At 52.2% G+C, this 21,484-nt stretch overlaps 2 protein-coding genes across 4 annotated transcripts; one reads left to right on the forward strand and one right to left on the reverse strand.

Moving 5' to 3' along the window:
- The first annotated feature begins 3,855 nt into the window (after window positions 1-3,855).
- ATP5MF (ATP synthase membrane subunit f) lies at window positions 3,856-8,533 on the forward strand. The gene is made up of 4 exons (XM_075565044.1): window positions 3,856-3,929; window positions 6,809-6,916; window positions 7,907-8,023; window positions 8,388-8,533. Exons 1-4 carry the CDS (start codon window positions 3,917-3,919, stop codon window positions 8,414-8,416), a joined length of 267 nt encoding a protein of 88 aa, XP_075421159.1. The 5' UTR covers window positions 3,856-3,916; the 3' UTR covers window positions 8,417-8,533.
- Window positions 8,534-9,271: 738 nt separating this feature from the next.
- CPSF4 (cleavage and polyadenylation specific factor 4) lies at window positions 9,272-21,447 on the reverse strand. 3 transcript variants are annotated; one of them, XM_075565037.1, is made up of 8 exons: window positions 21,213-21,447; window positions 18,392-18,442; window positions 16,542-16,694; window positions 14,792-14,887; window positions 14,425-14,518; window positions 12,838-12,910; window positions 11,520-11,690; window positions 9,272-10,006 (listed from the first exon to the last, which is right to left on the reverse strand). In XM_075565037.1, exons 1-8 carry the CDS (start codon window positions 21,313-21,315, stop codon window positions 9,938-9,940), a joined length of 810 nt encoding a protein of 269 aa, XP_075421152.1. In that variant the 5' UTR covers window positions 21,316-21,447; the 3' UTR covers window positions 9,272-9,937. The 3 variants fall into 3 exon arrangements, with proteins under 3 accessions (XP_075421152.1, XP_075421154.1, XP_075421153.1); XM_075565039.1 differs by having other exon boundaries at window positions 11,520-11,612; window positions 21,213-21,446; XM_075565038.1 differs by having other exon boundaries at window positions 11,520-11,615; window positions 21,213-21,446.
- Between the last annotated feature and the right edge of the window lie 37 nt (window positions 21,448-21,484).

Consider the following 21,484-nt stretch of genomic DNA (forward strand, 5'->3'; position numbering starts at 1 on the left):
TGCATGCACTTAAAATTTTATTTTCTAGTTGTTTACTACTACTAAATAACATCTCACTAATTCTTGAACAGTATAGCCTTGTGTGTTAGACTGGGTTCTATAGAGAGACATACTCGGTGATCCTAATATATATTATGTATAACTATACATACATATGGAAGAAATCTTTATCAAGAAAATTATTCATACAAGTGTAGATGCTATTAAGTCCAAGTCTGGGTAGGTTTCAAATTCATGTAGCTTTGAGGGCTGATGGTGACTGCAGTGTTGAATGAATTCAAGGTCAGCAGGTCAGATAGCAGGCCACTAAAGACTTCCAGCGTGGGCGAGCAATATAGTAGACCATTGGATCAAATACAAAGAACCAGACGTCGATGAGCCAGCTGCAGGACCCAGGCCCAGAAAGCAAGCAAGCAAGCTTTCTCACAGCATCCACTTATGTAAGTAGTAGACCACACCTCTGCATCAGCAATAACCTGGGTAAGGGGCTGTACCCTAATCTCACAACGACTTGGCTGCTCATAGCAGATCCCATTAAGGAGTTGATGGCATTGTGTTAAGTCACATCATGGGGGATGACGAGGCCTCAACTGCCAAACCACTGAGAACCCTGACCCAGCCAAGTGGACACAAAACCGAATGATCACACCTGATTCACATGAACTTGCCAAATTCACTTATGAGTTTTAGTACCTTTCTTGTAGAATTCCCTGTCTCTCCTCAGTATGTGACCTGTGGTCTCTGAATCTGAACGGCTATTGCTTCTATTCCAAGTGGCGTGTCTTTCATGCTGCTTCCTTGCTCTGCTGTACTGGCTAAAGAGGGGAGCAGCATTATCTTGGTTTCCACCTTAGGAGGAAAGACTTAAGTCTCTCACTTTCTAACACTATGGGGCCTGTAGACTTTTTGTAGATTCTTTTATCAGTTTCTAATTAGAATTTGGTGACTTTTTTTTCAATTATGAAAGAGTATAGGATGATAGCTGTGTTAGGCAGGATTCTCTAGAGAAACAAAACCAGGATAGATAGATAGATAGATAGATAGATAGATAGATAGATAGATAGATTGATAGATAGAAAGAGAGAGAGACAGAGAGGGGGGGGGGAATATAACCACTAATTAGTTTACCTAGCAGTTCAGAGGGTGCAGTTCAAGTCAATTTCATGGAAGAGTTAATATATTAGAAATATACTAGAAGTCCTTCAACTCAAGTGGGCTGCCAGGTTCAAGAACAAGGAAGAATACAGTGGAGTCTTCCCTCAGGCAAGGCAGGCAGATTCTTCCTGCAGGCAAGAGACAGCAGGGTGAGTCAGCAATAGTCAGTAGTAGTTCTGGAGCTTAGCGAAGCAGGCCCCAATGGGATCTTGAGCTCAAGTATGGCTACAGGTTCACCAACCTCAGACTCTAGCAATGTACGCACCAGCAGCATGGCGCGAAGCAGGTCTCAAAGGAGCCTCAAGCTCTAGCAACATGATCCATGGGTTGGCTTGGCCCACAGGTAGTGTAGTACACAGGTTGAGTCAGAGAACCAGCAATAGTGTACTGGTCCAATCACCAGGGAGCAAGAGGGAGATGGGCTGTCTATATTTATTTCAGTCGTCCTCCAATCAAGCTGCGACCTGATTAAACTCTGCCCACACGTTCCTATTGGCCTAGTTGGCAAAATAAACCTAATTATCACAGTCTACCCCTTTCCACTTTGGTACTTGTACAGAATTCTTTAGCCCAGTGGTTCTCAATTTTCCTAATGTCACGACCCTTTAATACAGTTCTTCATGTTGTGGTGACCCCCATCCATAAAATTATCTTCATTGCTACTTCATAACTGTAGCTTTGACTCATTTTGGAAAAGAGCTGCTTGATTGTGTACAAACTCTAGCCAAATTTTTGAAGACTCTTTTTCAAAAAACTCTTCTAAAATTCTAGGACATTTACCCTGTGATAGAAAATAGGATCTCAAAGGACCGTATATTTCCAAAATTATTTCGACAGCTGACAAAAGAGCTAACCAGCACATTTTACTGTATCCAAGTATTTTCTGATATTTGACTTCACAGTTTCACAAGCTTCTTTAAGCATTCCAATGCATACAGTGTATATATAAAAATAAAAATATATTTTAATAACAATATTTTCCACATCTAGGGCAACAAATCAGCTGTTTGAATGGCGTTATGTATTATGTGCACTGCACAACCAACACCAATAATGTTTTGATTAAAGTTTTTGTTTAATTTATAAAAAAATATTATTTGTACCTCCTTGCTTTTCCTACAAAATTTGCGTTTGTGTTGTCTGCACAATATGCAATCATTTTATGTTTTAAATTGTTTTTTCCAAAATATTAGTAATAGAACTGAAAATTATTTCAGAAGTTTTGCCGAGCACAGAAATGAAATCTAAGATTCTAATTTTTATTCCAGTTTCCAAATCAAATAATCTAATAATGGTTGGAAATAACTTTATATCCTTATGATTAGATACATCAGAATATATGGATATAAACTTATTTTTTTCTAGATTTTTGTTTTATTCTGAAAATGCATATGGGGAAAGCACATTACACACAATTGCCTTGGATTTTGTTCTAGTACAGGCAAATTTTTTGTTGATTAACTTTTTGACAACTTGTGATGTACAGTCCATAGATCTGAAGGAATGATTGTGATTAATAGCATGAAAAGACATAAGTTCTTTGGCTAATGCTAATTTCTTTTCACTTCCATAAGTTGTTTTTTGAAAAAATTCCTGTATTTTGGAGGAAGATACAGCAGTATTTAAATATCTTTTATGTTTCTGTGTCTCCAAGTGCTTTGAAATATTATTCTTCCAGTCGTACGAAATAGAAAATTCACCATTACATTTCTCACATTTTACCACGTAGTCGCTTTGGTTTTTTTAATAAAAGGAAATTCACTTCTTAGATCATCGTTGAATTTGCATCCTCTTTTCTTACTCATTATGTTAAAAGCTAAAAAAAATTTTTAATTACATTATAAATTACTATATACATATTGTTTAAAAACACAGCAAGTAGGTACATAATTACAAGAACATATTTTATCGTTAGTTTATAAATTAAATTAATTTGATTGTTATAAAGTAACTATATTTTAAAAATTATTTAAATTTTAATCCTATATTTCTTTCTAAATAATAGCAATACTAACTTGTATTATTTTTTTCTCTGAATTTGCCATAACGTAAGTCATAAGTGTCACTTTCAAGGCTTGCGCTAGACTTTTTGGTGCCACTATAAAATATAAATAATACGAGTACTGTCTGCTAAATTCAAGAAATAATCTGAATAGCTGATTTGTTGACATCATTTGTTTAACTAGCACTAGCACACAGTATGATGTGTATCGTCTGAGAGACAGTTACAAAATGTTTTCGTCGTTTCCAATGCCAAAAAATGCTATTGTTCATTAAGTCCAAACAATGGTGGTCGAAATCTAACAACTGATCAACAATACGAACTTTGATAAGCAGTTCTCGATAATTATTTGTTATTATTAAATTTTAACATTATAAAATTAACAAAAATAATATAAAACTCATATCCTCGCGAAATAGCCACATGGCAGCCGAAAACCGTATATTCCCTTCCCGTTCTCCTGCCGTTCCCTAGCTTGTCGTACATCCTTTCCAAAAATCGGGACTTTTTTAAAACACTGCAGGACGTAGGACAAATTGTTAAAAATCTAGACTGTCCCGCCCAAAGCGGGACGTCTGGTCACCTTACACTTTGCCCTTCAGAGGTTCGCCCTTCACTCCATGGCGCTCTGACCCACCCAGCCTCGTTCCAGTTGTGACCTGCTTCCCATGAGCCTCTGCTCCCCAGCGCGCAGGCGCTCTTGCTCCCTACCCAGCGGCGCCCGCGCGGCCCAGCGCAGCGGACACCCAGGACTGAAAGATGGCGTCTCCCGGTGAGTCCTCGGCCGGGGGCACTTATTTGGCCACCGTGTAGGAGGCTGGGGACAGGGTGCGAGATCCGCGTGCGTACTGGGAGGGGACGGAATGGAAGGAGCTGCGAGCCGCCTCCCTTTCGCGCAGGGTCCTGTTCGCGGTCCCCCGAGGTGCGGCCGGCCTTAGCCTGGGGCCCCGGGCCGGCCGCCCGCCGAGCGGAGGGCAGCTGCGCGGAGAGCTGCAGGCCTGGAAACGCGCCGCCTCGGCCTAGCTCTCCTCGCCCCGAAGGAAGAGCTTCTGGCTTTCCCGCCGCGCGCTTTGCAGTGGCACCCTGCGGGCAAGCTGCTGCCCTATCCAAAGCGAAAGGTCACATTGTTACCAATCCCACTGCCATCTAGTCGTTTCTGACGCATTACAGTTTCTGAGAACGCAAATCTGTATGGGAACAGAGACAGCTTCATCTTTCTCGTGGCAACTGACTGGTGGATTTAAACCACCGACCTTGTAGTTAGCAGCCCAGTGCTTACCCCTCAGCACCACCACGATCCAAAGTAGCTAATCATCGAGGTTGTGCCCCCCCACCAGTAAGGCCCGGTGCGTATGTGTTGCTTGTGTTGAGAGGGCTTAAAGGGGCGGCGTGACCTTGGACGGGTCACCTCCCGGGAGTGGACGGTGCTGGATGAATAGATGGGAGCCCCGGGAAGGAGCCCCGGCGGCATCGTGAATACTTGTGCTGGTAACCACAAGGCCAGCAGCAGCTTGGAGGCAGAATGAGGAGGCTGCCCCCGCCCGCTGAGACGGGCAGCCTCAGAAACCCACAGGGCCAGTTTTACTCTGCAGTAGGGTTGCTGAGGGTCTGAATCAACTCAACGGGAGTGAGTCTTCGGGGCCGCGTGGTAGTCTGAGGCTTTCTCCACAGGCTGGCTTTTCAGGGACTCGTGTGTACACCTCGACCCTCACTGGGTGTGTACTTTTACTTTCTGGGTAAGGGAAACCATGTGGTAGCTATTGATCCACGCATGCTGTAGCTTCATCCTGTAGTCTGTGGCAGGAGGAATGTTGATGGTACTTTGAACCACCAGCAATCACCCTGCAGTTTTGATCACTGTGTGTGTGTGTGTGTGTGTGTGTGTGTGTGTGTGTGTCTCTGTCTTCAGACTCCACAGTCTTCATCTCGGGCTTGAGACGTGACGTGACGCAGGGTTCAGACCAGGATGAGAAGCTGTTTTTCCGCTCGCTCGGTACAATAGGCTGTTTGACTGTTGAGAGAAGGCATGCGAAAAGGGAGCATTTGCGTACATACCCTTGCTGTAAAACGCCGGCCCCGTGGATTGCTACTTGCGGTGACCTCGTGTGACAGAGTCAAACTGCTCCATAGCGTTTTTCCTAAGCATTCGCCTGTATGGGAGCAGAGTGTGCGTCTTCTGTGGAGCCTCTGGTGGATTTGAATACCGTCTGCCCTTCCGTTAGCAGTCAGCAGCTCCCCCACTATGAAGACCTTCAAAAAGTTCATGGAAAACTTCCATTATCTTTTCATTTTTCCACGAGCTTTTTGAAGCCTTGTATTTGTTGGATGAGGCCGGACGGAAGGCTCAGGCCTGGATGGATCCCTGAAGCCATGTGTGTTAGTCATCTCTCTGTGCCTTCACCTGTCTTGGCATGTTGACAGCCAATAGGAAGGAAGTTGAGACCCTGATTTCTGGTTGTACAGTAGGCCTGAAAGCCTTGGCCGTGGGTGAGGGTCTCAGGACCGGGAGACCTGTGGAAGTCCTCTTGATGGACTCTTGAGGCTGGTCCCAAAGGTGGTATAGCCTTTTTTTGGACCCCCAAACAGAGAGGAAATCTTGGTGTGATTTAGTCTGGTTCTTCCTATGGTTGTTTATCATTATGATCAATACGGTTTGTTATTGTTAATTTTTTGTTGTGAACTGGGTGAAGGTTTACAGGTGAGATAATCAGTTTATATTCAGTAATTTCATGGGGTTTTCATGACGTCCTAGTGATTCGGAAGCTCTACTGAAATATGTTCAGAATCATAGCAGCAGGCGAGCCTCCACTGATACACAGGGGTGGCTAAGTGTCGGGTGCATTGATCAGGAACACAGCACTAGAAAGAATGCTTAAACTGATCATGAGAAAAAATACCCAGGCATTTCAAAAATACAAGTACGTGATTAATCTTTATCTTTGACTGAGGCTAATTGTGGGGGGGGGGGGCAGGGTGGAGATAGTGCATTTCTCATTGGACTGCTAACCACAAGGTCAGCAGTTTGAATCCACCAGGAGAAAGATAAGGATAAGGTTTTCTACTCCCATCATGATTTGATTTTCAGCCTTGGAAACCACAGGGGCAGTCTGCTCTGTCCTTCAGGGGAGCTGAGTCCTGCCTTAGCTGTCTGTGTACTGCGTGACCTCAGCCTAGTTGCCTGACATCTCTGAGTTTACTTCCCTCCTGATAAATTAAATAAAGGCATTGTAAGTTCATGGGAAAATTCCATTATCTTGTGGTTCTGCTTTTCAAGACTATTTTGAAGCTGCCTCCTATACAGATGCCACATTTGAAGTAATCTCTGCCCTTTGCTTCAGTACTTCCCTCCCTCATTGCCTGGGGCTCGCCTTTTACATGATTTCCTGCAGGCCATCATGGAAACATCTGGTTCATGAATAAAGCATGAAACCATGGATTTGGAGGAACATTTGTGGTTTATGGAGTCGATGCCTCCATTGAATGGCTGGAATATGTGTGTGTGTGTGTGTGTGTGTGTGTGTGTTTGAACTGCTGGTGTGAAGTTGATGATCTACTCTGTAAACCTTCCCATGGTTCACAATAACAAGTTCAAGGGGGCAGGGGTGCGTTTTGGTGCTCCGAGTGTTTCCATCACTCTGTCTTGTGTTTCAGTGCCCCTGAAGGAGAAGCGCCTCCTGGATGTCAGGATCTCAGAGCTGCCCAGCTGGGTGCTGATGCGGGACTTCACCCCGACGGGCATTTTCGGCGCCTTTCGGAGAGGTCAGAGCCTGCAGGTGGAAGCCGACCTTCGGTCTCTAAAGTGGTCATAAGCCAGAACCTGGAGAAGGCGGCGTTCAGCTCCTTCCTTGGAGAGCTAGTCAGCCTGTAATGATTGTTTGGCCCTGTCCAAGGCTCACCTGAGAGATTTCAGCTAAGGCCTGGTTTTTGTTGCTTTGAGTCAATGCCACTACCACCTCTTTAAAAAATATGTCTGAGCCTTTTCTCTCTTAAAACCTTAAGAGGGAAGGGAGTTTGAAGAACGGAGGCCAGCACATTGCCCCCTTCCTTGGTTAGGATTGGAAACGGCATCATCTTCGGATCTGCAGTGATTTTCAGGGTTGTGCGCCCTCCACCTGTTTCTTGCCTATCAGTGGCCACTAAGAGCACTAATGTAGTGTTCCGTGCTGTCCTGTGGCTGGTCCATCTGCTCACAGTGCCCTGCACTGTCCTGGCATCCCTCCCTTTTTTTTTTTTAAACTTTTATTAGGGACTCATACAACTCATCACAATCCATACATACATCAATTGTGTAAAGCACATCTGTACATTCTTTGCCCTCATCATTTTCAAAGCATTTGCTCTCCACTTAAGCCCTTTGCCTCAAGTCCTTTTAACACCCCCCTCCCTCTTCTAAACCATAGCTTTCTGTGCTTACCTTTACCTTCAGCTCTTCACGCCAGGGAGGGGTGGGGAGGGGAGGGGAGGGGTGGGGTGGGGAGTGTGTCCCTTGGAGGAGGGTGGATTTTCAGCGTGGGCTGAGGCTCCCAGTACATAGAGAAACCCTCAGGGACTTTTTTTGTAGGATGGTCTTGATCAGAATTGGAGGGGATCAAGGCCTCGAGTCCAAGGTCAAAGCCAGAGTCTGGTACAGGTCCTGCAACTTTCAGAATCAGCCTGAGTGCAGGACCAGGGGCTCTGGGCCTTCATTTTTTGCTACCCGCCTTGGCCTGGTTGTGTGTACCAGGCAGTGACAGCCTCTTCTGGTTGCAGGTTACGATCGGTATTATAGCAAGTATGTCAACGTGAGGAAGGGGAGCGTCGCAGGCCTGTCCATGGTGTTGGCGGCCTATGTGGTTTTCAGCTACTGCCTATCCTACAAGGAGCTCAGTAAGTGTCTTTCAGTGTCCTGGTGGTGGTGGCAGTGCAGGGGGGGGGCGGGGCGGGCAGCAGCACCATCCACTCACTCAGCCTGTGCTCCCACCTGACAGGACTGCGGCACCCATCACAACACAGTGCTGTGTATAAGACATTATTGGGAGTTCAGAAGGGAGGAGCTGAGGTGGAGCCTATACTTGGGGAGGGTCCTGGAAGGCCCTGGGGCAACACAGCTGGGGGTCGGGGCAGCTTGGAGATGCCTGCCTGCCGGTTTCCAGGCTATTGGCTTAGGTTTGGGGTCGCCTCCCCAGCTAATCTGCTTTTCCTTCTGCCCCTCATACTTGCATCTTTCACTGAACTTTTCTTCTCCCTTCAGAACACGAGCGATTACGGAAGTACCACTGAGAATGCCACCGTGAGGGCGGCCTGCTTTCCTGGTCTGGCCACTTGCCTGGCCACCACCCCCTCCCACCCACCCGGCAAGAGCCCTTGATAATGTGCCCAATAAAAGGTGCAGGCCTGTGTGCTGTTTGGCTGGTTTCCCTGCACTGCAGGGGCGTGTCGGGGAGACTGCTGCTCGGGGCTCTGAGTTTTCACTTTCCTAGTACACCGTGGGGTCCAGCCAACTGGAAGCTGTGTGCCATTCAGCAACTGGTCCCCCCCACTCTGCCAGGAGTGGACAGGTAGGAACCAGAGGATGTGGGTCCTTAGCAGGGAGCACAGACAAGCATTCGCAAACTCAGCTCTGACTCAGTGACCCTCAGGGCAGAGCACACTGCTCCCGTGGTTTGAGACTGCAGCTGCCCACAGGAGTGGAATGCCAGTCTCTCAGTGGAGCAGCCCAGTGCACACCCACCATGGCCACAAACTCCCGAGTTCAACACTAAAACTCGCTGGGCGGGGTATTTCTCAGACTAATTCTTCACAGGAATAGTTTCGAAGTGCTGACCTTTTGGTTAGCAGCCTAAAATGTAACCAACAGGCAAGCTTCAGTTGCAAGAAGCTCAGATGACTGTGTGAAACTTATAGACAGCCCTACCTCCCAATCAAAGATCTTCAATGAAAGGCACATGACAAAGGCCACACCATTCCTCAACAGGCCTGTGTGGTCTCTAAATTAAGGTCATCCAACATTCCAAACACCTGCAGAAGACCTGCCTGGTGGCCCCTCAAAAGCCCCAACTTCATGCCCAGTACCAGCATCACCAGGGAGAGGATGAGAATCTATCCTGGTCACAGCCTTAAACAAACACACACGACTTAGAAAACAAAGCTTTAATCAAGCTTATAAAAATCGACCTTGGACTTTGAAAGGCCCACTGGGCCAACAGGTTGCAGCTGACGGCTTCACATTTTTGAGTCCCTGGGCAGAGTGGCCTCGACCCGCCAGCTGCCTGAGGTGGCACGCAGATGTTCTGGGTCCTCGGGTCAAGGTGGTCCTGTAGGTGTCCCAGGAGAATTGCCCAGGGGAGAGCCCTGTACCTTTCCATTGCTCTGCCCTGGGCCACCACATCCTTTATCACATTGGCAGGCACAGCTTCGAGTTCAGCAGGTCTGGGAGGCTAGCCTGGCCCCTGGGGCACCAAGAACTGGTGCTTAATGAGACCCCAAAGGAGTGCCACCATCCACACGGAACAGCACAAGCCTTTCCTCACACTGGCTTCACTCCAGCTCAGAGGCTGCAGCGCCTAGACAAATGGGCTGGCTCAGGGTCACCAAAAGAGCCCACGTCCCTTTTTTTTTTTTATAAAAAAAAAAGAAAGATTACAGCGAAATGATAGGTGAACGAATGGCCGCAGCCCTTCCTAGGACCAGCTTGCTGTGCCTATTCAAGTCTCACCAGGGCTGCCCACCACCAGCACCCAGCTGCCAGCACAGCCCCGAGGACAGGCCCCTCAGGCCCCTCTGAGGTGGCTCCAGCTGCTGTCACTGTCCACTGAGAAAGGCCAAATGGCCTTTGGTGCATCTGTTGGCGTAGTGTCCTTTCTCACCACACTGGGGACAGTAAGGAGACAAAAACAACAGGGTCTCAAATGGCTCCATTAGGTGGCACCCAAAGCAGCAGGCGGGGTGGGGGTGGTGTGGGGCAGACAGGCCCTACAGAGATCCATCCCCACCACCTGGGAGCTTGCCCCCCACCCACTTGTGCCACCTGTAGGTAGCCTGGGCCCCTGGGCAAGGCAGGGGGATGACTTACCTCTGTACCATTGGGCTCCTGGGAGGGACAGCACCAGAAGGGACTGGCCTCACCCAACTGGAACTCATGGCAGTGGCCCAGGGCCTGCTGCACCTGTTCCCCTCTAGCTCACGTTTTCCCACCCTCCACCTAGGACACCCCGGGATAGGTCAGAGGGTACTGGGCAATGGATGAATAGTGTGTGGGCTAGTAAAATTGCCTTGCCAAACCAGAGCCGTCTGCCTCATCCAGGTCCTTAGTTCCTCTCCCCCTCCCTTGTCATTCTAGAGGGGATTGCTAAGTGAGGGTCAAGAGGCCTCAGGAGACATGTCCTGCAGCAAGAGGCTCCTGCCTGCCCGATGCTCTTAGCCCCCGTCTCTGTCCGCAGACATCTGTGTGTCAGTGTCCCGTGTGGGTGGACAACTGGCTTCCTGACGATGACCCCTTAGGAAGGACCTCAGGGACCTGGATCTAGACATCTGGTTCCCCTCGCAGGAAAGGCGGGGGTCTACTGCCCTCAGGTCAGGTTCCACTCCAACGCCATCCATTATGTGCCTTGCTTTCAGCCCTGCTTAATGGTGACGCATGTAGTACGTGTATACACAGCGATGAAGGTTCCAAAGAGCAGCTTTCTGTGGGACCCTCTTTAGGGATCTGCCAGGGTAGGTACTATACCCAGTCCGAACACAAAATGGCTGTTTTAGGAGAGGAGGGCTTGAAGGGGGCACCCCCCCCACCTTAATTACAGCTCTCATCTGAAGTGTGTCCAAAGACACGCATTAATTTGTCATTTTGACCGGACAATTCCAGAATCTGAAGTCCTGGCTGTTGGCAGTTTCAGCGGACTCAGTCCTTACTATGCTTATCTACTGTACTTTGTGATGTTATTATATATGTATTATATATAAATATATATAAACTCATTCTCCCCCTTGGGGAATCCTATCCTCAGGTCCACTTTAGATTAGCAATCTGAATCTAGCTCCTCAAACCCCTTGTGGTGGAAAGGCAGGCAGGCCCAAGCTTATGGAGTTTTCCACCTTACCACTCCTCCTGACCAGGCACCCCCTCCATGTGGGGCAATGCTTGCCTGATGCCCCCCACCTGGGCCCAGCCTTCGGCCTGTACCTGGGACAGCCAATACTCAGGATTTTCTGCCCAGGATCACTTCCTCATTTTCTAGCAAACAACCCACTCAGCCTGCAGGGTGCTTTGGGCGCTTGCCTTGCTGTCCTGGTCCATGGTTGCCAGGGCGTGGGGAGGCTGCCAGACCCTTTTACCTCACAGCCCACAAAAGCACCGATGATGGTGTGTTTTGGGGCCCACACTCACCTTGTAACAGGTGACCTGCTCCAGCGGCCGGGGTCCCCGGTTGCCTGCACTGCTGTTCTGACTCTGCATGACCCCGATGACCTGTGGGGCTCTCTGCTGGTTGGGAGAAGAGTTCTGACTCGTTAACTGGATCAAGGAGGACGACCTTTGTAATGGCGGATTGTTACTTTGCTGGAAAGAGTCACACAACACGGTTTTACTGCGGAACACGCGTGCACGCAGACTACCGATGGGGTGGGGAGAAAGGCGGCCGATTGCCCCCGCCTGGCCGGCAGGAAGGAAGGCTCCCATGGTGCCTCGCTCTGGAGAGCCGGCCGACAAGTAGCATCTGTGGTGGCCGGAGCTGCTGCCCGAAAAACGCCATGCAGACACACAAAAACAGAACAGAAAAGTGGAAAAGAAAACACCAGGGAGACAAGAGAGGTCTCTGGGTGGGGCGCGGCGCGGCGTGGGCAGGCCTTACGTTTGTCTCTCTGGTTCTAGCTTCAGGTCAGGATGAACGCTTGGTTCAGCCAGATGTTTCGCAGCCTACACGGCGAGCGACAGTCACAGAAAAACAGTTGGAGCCTGACCCTCTGGCTCGGGGCTGAAGGCCCTCCGTGGGGGCTGGGCACGTTTAGGGTAGGACCTCGGCAGCAGGGCCACCTCCCAACCAAGGGGGGCTCCTGGCTCCACCCCAAAACACAGGGCTCCCCAGCTGGAAACCTTCAGGGTCGTCACTGCTGCCCCTGCACCAGCTCTGGGTTGTTGGATTTCCGCTACCACCTCCTTTAAGTTGTAGCAATAGCCCCCCTGCCCCTTAGCCTCTAACACCCAGGGTCCAGAGCAAGATAGGTGAATGGGGTTCCTCAGACCCCACCTAGCCCTTCCTGTGCGCACCCCCAGCCCCAGTCTCCATTGCCCTTGCTGGGGAGGGGGCGAGAGGTGCCTGTTAGCCTAGGCATTTCAATCTCTGGTGGGAACAGGTCAGGGCTTGACAGGAGCCCTTGGCTGGGAAACTGGGGCCAGTTATCTCTGTAGCCCTCCTTCCCCAGCACCCCACAAGAGCAACAACGGCCTAGGGCAGACAGCGATCACCTCAGGTCTACTCTTGCCTAGTGGTGGTCTTGAGAGACACCCCCAACCGTGTGTGTTGGGCTGTCTCAGCTTCCAGTCTGTCGTTGCAGGTGCTGAGTTCTAGGCCTTTCCAGACCACAAGGGCAGAGAGATCCAGTGGGAAGTTGGTCCTAGCTGACAGACTCCTGTGCCCCCTCCCGCTTCCCTTAGGAGGTGGGTCTGCTGGCCCAAACTAATGGGGGCGATGAGGCAGGCACGGTACCTTGGTTGGGGGCTGAGTCTGCTGTGGCAGCGGGGGCTGCTCAGTGGCTCCCATGGGCAGTTCAAAGCGAGGGCTGTTTTGAGAGGCAGGTGGGAGGAGAGAGAAGGCCGTAAGAAGAGGCTCCGCACAGGTGGTCCACAGTTCTGGGCCAACCCTGCCCGAGCACAGCGCCAAGTGGGTAGGCGGGAGACAGCGAACCAATAGATCTGGGCTCCACTTCGATCTGTGAAGCCTGCGTGTTCAGAAATAAGGGGGCCCACAAGCTGGCCACAGGGGTATGTGCACAGGAGCTGGTTGGGAGAATAGTTCTGACCCACTAACTGGCTCAAGGAGGATGACCTTTGATGGCCACTGGGCGCAGCACAGACTCCACAACCAGCAGAAGGGGCAGATCGCCCCAGCTCAGAGGACAAGTGTGAACGGAGAAGTGGGAAGGGAGGGTGGGAGGGTCTGCAGACAAATTCCCGACCCTCAGAACTAAGCGTCTGGGAGGCAGACCTTCACATTGGTGAGTGAGAGATGAATCCCACTCACGTTCTAACTAGAAGTGACTCCTCACACTGTGCCCTGTAATGCCAGTCTTAAGATGCCTCTTTTTGTCAATTTAAATTTTTTTCTTAAGATAGTTCTCCCAAGCTCATGGCTGCTTACTATAAGCTTGAAGACTGTCTGTCAGAGAGAGTTCTCAGACCCTATTGTTCACCCCACCCTAAGTATAGCCAGCCCACTTCCTTCTGAGAAGGATCACTGACTGCTTCCCTGGGGAATGCTCAGGACGACCAAGGTCAAGTTGCCACCTTAGCTGTAGGACAAGCCCACCGTGTTACATATGTGCCTCTAGCCCCTTCCTTTCCTGTTCCTTGTATGCCTCCAGCACAGTGGTCCTCAACCTTCCTAATGCCACGACCCTTTCATACAGTTCCTCATGTTGTAGTGACCCCCCCCAACCATAACATTAATTTCGTTGCTACTTCATAACATTCATTTTGCTACTGTTATGAATCGGGGGACCCTCTGAAAGGGGTCGCTCGACCCAGAGGTTGAGAACCGGTGCTCTAGCACATGCCCTTCCTGTCACATGTGTGTGATGTGGTCTGCATGTCTGATGATCACATAAATCTGTTGGAGAATACATGAGCGCTCTATCTGGTCAGACTCCATGGAAGAGGTGAGCCTTGCAGGCACCTTTCCTGTTCTTTCCTTTTCATTACATAACCACTCCTTTTAGGACCCTATTGATTATGGAGGTTGGTCCCTCACAGACAAGGTGGCAGGTGGGTGTGGGAAGGAACGCTGAGCTGGCCCCCAGGCTGCAAAGAGCCACAGACCAGCATTTGAAGTCAGGGTGCATCCCTCCTCTGCCCCCCGCGCCCTGGCCAGGGCTCGTGTCACATGAGCATTGTAGGGACAACACCAGAATAACCCCTGTCCTGTTTTTAATTGACACCCAGGGTTTCACCAGATTCCCGGGGGCGGTGTGGGGGGAGCTAAAGCCCAATAAAGCCTGAATGAGGCCAGCCTGCTGTGACCCAAAACCCAGGGAGGGCACCAAGGGCGGGTGGGAAGCCCAGTACACCAGCTACTCACTGCATGAATTTACAGGAGGGGCCCTCCGGGCAGAATCCCACGAGGTAATTCACACAGATGACTCTCCGCGTGTGTCGGTGTCTGCACAGGGGACCTGTAGAGCCCAGTGCCTGGTCACAGGCCGCCCAACCATGGGCACCCTCCTGCCATCTGCCCAAGCTGCAGCCAGCCAGTGGGTGTCAGTGTCATGGGACAGTGGCAGGGCCCAGGGGTGGTGGTCACGCCCCCCCCAGTCCCAGAATGCCCTATCTTCTGTGGCCACAGACTGGCAGGTGAGCGATACCTGCGGGGGACATACCCACACCTGCTAATCTCAAGGTCACAGGGGCAGAGAAGGGGCTTTGCTGGGCCCAGCCCACAGACATACCATGCTTGCAGAAGCCGCGGTCGTACCACGGGCAGTCCTTGATCTTGGACTCTGGGTCAATGTGCAGGAAGGGGCATTCCTTGTTACTGCACTCCCCTGCAGGAAGATGATGCAGACAGCGTCAGTCCACTGGCAGGGGTCCTGGCCTAGCTGGGCCTCCCAAGGCCCTGGCTGGGGCTGTGTTGGGGTCACTCCCTGAGCTGCACTAGGGCCTTCCCAGCCCTCATCACAGGTGCACCCTGACACATGTACACACATACACACGCACGCCCAATCACAGCCTGGCGCAAGCTGCTCCCCATGAACTCCTTGGCCCTCCTTCCTTTGGGGGTCCTACATGGAGAGACACCAGACGACAGGGGACACCATAGCTCTACCCTGGCTGGCTCTCCACTAGGGCAGAAGGTGAGATTCTGGAAATTACACCCTCAGGAGTGGTTGGCCTAGCTGGCTGCTACCATCTTTCTCCCAACTACAGAAACCATGGGCCTGGCTACCCCTCACCCGTACTCCCACACAAACTGTACACTGAATTACGTGCTCACAGCTGATGGCCCACTACAACACAGATCTAGTGCCCCCTCTGTAGGGAGGTCCACCAGCCCTGACTTGCACCCCAGTCACACTGGTTTCTCAGCTGCTTCAACAGGGCTTCCAGGGAGAAGACCCTGACCATTACTCACAGGAGCACCACACCTGTCACCTCACCGCCACTGTGGCCCTCCCCTGCCCTGGTCCCTCTCCTCTGCGTGTTCGTTTTTCTAATCCATCCGCTGGCCTGGCTGTGAGGAGCTTCTTAGAAGCTCCCTGAGCCCAGGCCTGGTCTGCCCTCTTCCTCCCTGCAGTGTTGCCCTCAACACTGACCAGCATGGGGGCCAACGGGCAGGGGGATGGATGTCTCAGAGCCATGAAACATTGTCAGCTGCAAGGAGCAGCTGCTAGGTCCATGGCTACTGCTGGGAAGCTGGGCCCTATTTCTATCTGTACCTCAACTTCCCTTTCAGCACATGCTGCTCTTACACAATAGGCCAAAATTAGTACATAGCTGAGGTCCAATCACTGGGGGGTGGGGTGGGTGGGAATGAGGAAATAATTAAAACCTGCCGCTCCTCATTCCTGAGTGTAAACGCCCACAGGTCCCGCTGAGCCTGGAACTCACTTCTGTGTTAGACACCCACGGGCCCACCAGGTCTGGGACCTCACCAGACTTGAAGCACATGCTGGCCACCTGAAACTCCTTCAGGGGCCTGCGAAGTCCCCAGAGCAGAGGCCCAGGGGCTCTGTCCCACCAGAAAGCATAATACTCTTGGCTAGCCCCGCTGCCCTCCCTGCCCGTCCCTGTCCCCCGGACTGGCTATTCTCAGGGCCATTCAAGACTCTGGGGCTACCACTTAAAGTGATAGATCAAACTGTTCCTGAAACGGGTAGTAATCCTAACCACAGACCTCCAGTCACAGAAGGACCTTCTCTTGGTCTGTTACCGAGGGCGCGGCGCTGTAGCCTGACCCTAGACCCATTCCCTCCTGAGAAGAGACGGGGCTGCACATGGGAAACGGGACAACAGGTGAGACTCGTCTCCCTGTGAAGACAGCTAGCTGTCCCCAGAGGCCCGCAGACGGAGTCTACATGCGTTGGATCCAGCTTTTACAATGACCAGACGATATGCCCACTCGTGGCACCTCTGTGAGGGCAGCACCAGGGACTCCAGGTAGCAGTCCCAGAGAAGGGGCCGCCAGGAGCGCATCCTCACCGAACTTGGAGTAGAAGTAGCACTCGGGCATCTTGGTCATGTCGTACTCGTGCAGGAACTCACACTGGTCGCCCTTCTTGCACAGGCCCCGCAGCCAGTGCTTGCAGACCACCGTCTTCTCGCCGCTGATGTGGCGGAACGGGCACATGCCCCCTGCGAAGGAGGCAGCGTCAGCGAGGGCAGCTTCACCCCAGGAGCCCCTGCTGGAGGAGCAGGGGCCACTGGTCAAAGGCCGCAAGACCTCGACTTGTTCACAGGCAAACCTTCTCGGTTTCCATCGTAAAAACGCACAAACACAAAACAAACCCACAGGTGAATCGATTCCAACTCCTACGGCCTCTGTAGGGTAGAAAACACCTGCCCCTGCGGCTTGTCCAGAAGCGGACTGCCATGTCTGTCTCCTGAGATGCGGCTGGTGGGCTCAAACGGCTTTTCTGGTTAGCAGTCAAACGCTTAATCGGTATGTCACCCAAGCAGAAAAGACCCAGTTACTGTCATTGAGCCGGTGGTGACTCATAGCCACCTTAGGAAACTGTTAAAATGGCCCTGTGAGTTTCCAAGACGGCCGCTCTTTATGGGAGTAGAAAGCCCCACCCTTCTCCCCCCACCCCCAGCACTCTGGTTTCCAATTGCTGACCTTGTAGTCAGCAGCCCAGCCCCTAAGTGCCACGCCTGCAGATCGCTGGTGTCATGCCTTTCATTTCAATAGGTTTGGGGAAAATGTGACGGAGGTATTTTGAGGAAGATCTCAAGGCAGCCCAGCCCAAGAGAACTCCCTGAAGTGGAGTATTCTCAATCTTTGAGAGCTCCTACCCACCACCGGAGGCTCTGAGAACGTGCTACCTGCTTGGTCCGACCCAGGACCCATACTTTCAACTCTAGTTAATGGCAGTTCACTTGTATCTGAATAGCCACACGTGACCAGGGGTGATTGGACTAACTGACCCTGAGACAGGTTTGGCCTCAGGCTGTCTGGTCAGAGTAGCCTCTGGCTGGACTCCTGGTCCCAGCCCCACATCTCTGCTCTGTGACTCTGCTCTGACCGGTCACCTTTTTATACAGGGGACTGCTGCTCAGACCAGACAGCCTGAGACCAACTTGGTTCATCTACTTGGCGGGCCTAGGTGTCAGTGGTCCCATTTCTCCCCAACTATCCGTCCGGACAGCTCCCTCACTCTGATGCTGTGCCCATACTTCTGCCTTTGATTCCATCGTTATGTGTTGTGTTCCATGAAGGAGGGCGTGGTTCTGCACGATAGGGAAGGAGTGCTGAAAATCTTATGCTCTGCTACACTGTCAGGCTCAAAGTGGTCTCCTGAGTAAAAATGCTACAGCAGGAAGACTGCCCAGACCGACCTGTGTTGTGTTCAGTCCCCACCCAGAGACACCTCCCTCAACGGGTTTTCTGAGCCCGGGCTCCTGCTGCAGCTGGGCCTGGGGAGTATGGCTGAGACCCCATTAAACAGATCACTGGGGCTGGGGCGGTGTTTGACAGGAGAGCACAAAGGACGGAGGTTCTGTGTCAATCCTGGAAACAGAAAGCCCAGGGTTCAAACTCAGACTAAACCACTCACCAAGGTGGGGACCCAAACAAAGCCTCCGGGCTGGGGACATGGTTCGTTCAGGACAAGCCTGCCCTTGGTCCCAGGGACAGTGAGATGAGAGGGTAGCCTTGCCACTGGCCCAGGACTCTTCGTCGCATTCTCAGCGTATCCGAACCCCACCCTCAGGGTCGTAGTACATGGCCAGCAGGCAGAGACAGAGAGCGATGGTGCTGCGAGCCTGGCTGGCTGGCGAGTCTGAGTGGGGGTGGAGGGGGTCTGCCTGGGGCGGCCCCCAGGAGCTCTTACCTTTGCTGCAGGCAGCTTTCAAAAAGAACTCGCAGACAGCTGCCCCTGACTCTGTGGAAAGGACAGAAGACGAGGAACATCAGGTTTGAACAGGGCAGGAGGGAACCTTCCAGGCTTTGAAGTGGGGAATGGTTCAGGGCACAGGAAAGAGAGGAGTCGCAAAAATGAGCGGTCAGTGCAGTCATGTCCACCAGGACCACTCATTCTCTGGGTGCCCACCACGGAGAGATGACCTCAGGGCAGCTCAAGGAGTTACCAGTAGGTGGGGGGGAAGGATAGAGAACAAGATCACAGAAGTTAACTGACTCCCCCACTCCTCACTGGGAACTTCCAGGAGGGCAAAGGCCCTGGGAGGGAGGGACCAGTCTCACCAGAAGTGCAAGCCGGTGATGGGGGCTGGGAGGAGGGGAAGGTTCCAGAAGAGGCGGATGCCCCTGGGATGGTATTCCAGAGGGAGAGGGACAGTGACAGCATGGAAGCAAACCCCGTTAATGGGCAACAGGACTACATGCAGCTCCTACTGGCCTCATGCACGTGGCTGGTTCAGGTGAGGACGGAGCAAAGTCCTGAGGCGCCCCACACCCATCAGGAGCATCCTGGGTGATGCCAGTGGTCAGAGCTCTCAGCTGCTTGCCCTCAGGCTGGTGGTTCAAGTTCACCCAGAGACATGCTGGAAGAAAGGACTGGAGACTGACTTAGAAAATGCAGCCACCTGTGGAGCACAGGTCACTAAGCGTGGTTGGGGGCCGCTGACACAGTCAAGATCAATGTGACGAGTCTGGTTTTCTCTCTCTGGAGGCATTTGAAAAACTGTTGAGACCCCTCCAATCCAGCCTCCCCTGGCGAACTGGCAGCAGCGTCCTTGGCTTTTCCAGAACAGGCCGATCTTGCAACCAACTGCACAGTGTGGAGCTGGGTTTTGAGGGGAGCCTCTGGGAAGGGGCTGGTGTTAAAAACCCATCCCTGAAGAACATTTCTGAGCCTCCCGTCTTTTGAGGGTTGGTAAAGCTGCTTTGTTCTTGCAAGCTGGAAAATACTTCCCGGGAGGGGCCTCAGGCAGATGGGAGAAGACATCGTGCATCACAGCAGCGCTCACAGCTTTTCCCGGAGCAGGTGTGAAGAGTAGGCATGCGCTGTGGTAGAGGCTGTGGTCTCCTGGGGGCTCAGTGAGAGCTTTACACAGGAACCCATTCACATGGAGGTTTATAGTTGAACTGGCTGCCACCAAGGTGATTTTGACAATAGGACTCACTGCCAAGAAGTTGACTCCATAAGACAGGGTACTTATAGAACTGTCTGTGAGTTTTAGGGACTGCTAGCTCTTCCCGGGGCCATCCTATTGATAGAAATAGCTCTCTTCTGCCTGCAGAGAAGCTGGTGGGCTCGAACCTCTGCTCCCAGGGCTCCTACTCGCACAGGCTGTGGGTACTAACACAGGTGGGGGTGCACCAGGCTGGAGTCCCTGAGCTGGGCAGGATCCCTGGAATGGGTCTGTGGGAGCCCCCCTGACTGCTGTACCAGCCCTCACAGGTCTGTGGTGAGGCCAGAGAAGGGTAGGTACCCCTCCAGGCAGAGGAGTCCAAGGGCCCCGAGCTGGTGTCATCAAGACAGGAAAAGGGGCGGATGTGGATGTACAAATACGACAGAATCCTGTGCCATCGAGGAGGGTGCCAGTCTGGGTTCACAGTGGTGGTTTCTGCACCCATCCAAAAGACGGCTGTGTCTTCTGGCAGAGGCACTCTGACAGAGAAGGATCATCACCTTATGACAGAGGACCTCTGACTCAGAAAATGACCTCTGAGTGGCCACCTGAGGCGAGTGAGGCTACAGGGATGTCCCTGGGGCCAGTCCCCAGGCAGTAATGGGGCATAGTGACGCAGAAAAATATGTAGAGATGGCGCCTGGCACCCCTCCCCCACCCTTGACTGTCATGCACTGAGTGATAGTCGCAAGTCCCCTCCCCCAACCAGTTTTCCCCTGTGGATTTAACTCAATAGCCTCTAGGTGCCCTCCAAGCTTCAACATTACAGTGCTAGATTCCAACGACAAGACTAGGCAACTGTCCTGTCTTTGGAATTCCAAGCTATCCTACTATGCCACTTGAGTTCAGGAAGAATCCCTGGAAAGAGCCAGGGACTGCCAAAAGGGCTCCGGAGAAAGAAGGTGGCTCAGATGTGCCACCCTGAAGGGTCCTTACCACAGTTCAGGAGGAACGAAGGATCCCGGAGCTGGGACCCAGAGAAAAGGTGAGAGGCTGCCCCAGAAATAGAGCTGGACCCTGGGGAGTGAGTGTAGGTGATTTGAGAGACTGGGGTGGGTGATCTAGGGGGAGGGAGGTGGCTCTTCCTTCGGTAATTCTCCTCCAAAGGCTCCATGTTTTGATGAGATGACAGTGTGGCTAACTGGAGGTGGAGGTCCTAGAGAGAGAGGGGGGTGTCTCCCAGAATTTTCCTGTAGTTGGGGGAGCATTTCCAAGCCAGGAGAACCTGTTTTCATTCAAGAACGATTTGAAAGTTGAACAGAGCTCCGTCCTGCCGTAGACTGCTTTAGGGCAGCTCCCGGAGTTAAGGAGGCCCGGAGGTGAGCTCTGGGGTTCAAGTGGGGGAGAACGGGTGGTACGGGTCTAGGGATGGCGGGGGGAAAGGGACCTCGGGAAGGTGAGGTCCCGGCACGAGGGGAGGAGATGCCTTAAGAAAGCTGGGCGTACAAGCGGGTGGGAAACCCTGGGACGAGGGGAAGAAGTCGGAGGGACCTCAAGATCCGGGCGGAAGGGTCCTAGGTTCGAGAAGGTCCCGCCCGTCGGCCCTGGCCCCTCGCTCACTGTCCATGCCGGGGAAGGGCAGAGGCTGCGCCCCGAGCTGCTGCTCCACGGCGATCTCCAAGTCGAACTTGATGTGGTCCACGCTGGCGATGATTTCCTGCATGGTGGCGGCGGCCCGCCGGCCCGGCTCCCACTCAGCTCTCCGGCCGCTCACACCCCTACCCGCCGCGGCCTCGCAGCACACGCTTCTCCGCCGCCACCGCCGCCGCCGCCGCCGCCCGGGGCATGCCGGGAGCGCGGCCGTCCGCGCCGGCGCCTCGCACGTCCAGACC

This window comes from Tenrec ecaudatus, chromosome 12 (assembly GCF_050624435.1).
Source record: "Tenrec ecaudatus isolate mTenEca1 chromosome 12, mTenEca1.hap1, whole genome shotgun sequence".
NCBI classification, from domain to species: Eukaryota; Metazoa; Chordata; class Mammalia; order Afrosoricida; family Tenrecidae; genus Tenrec; species Tenrec ecaudatus.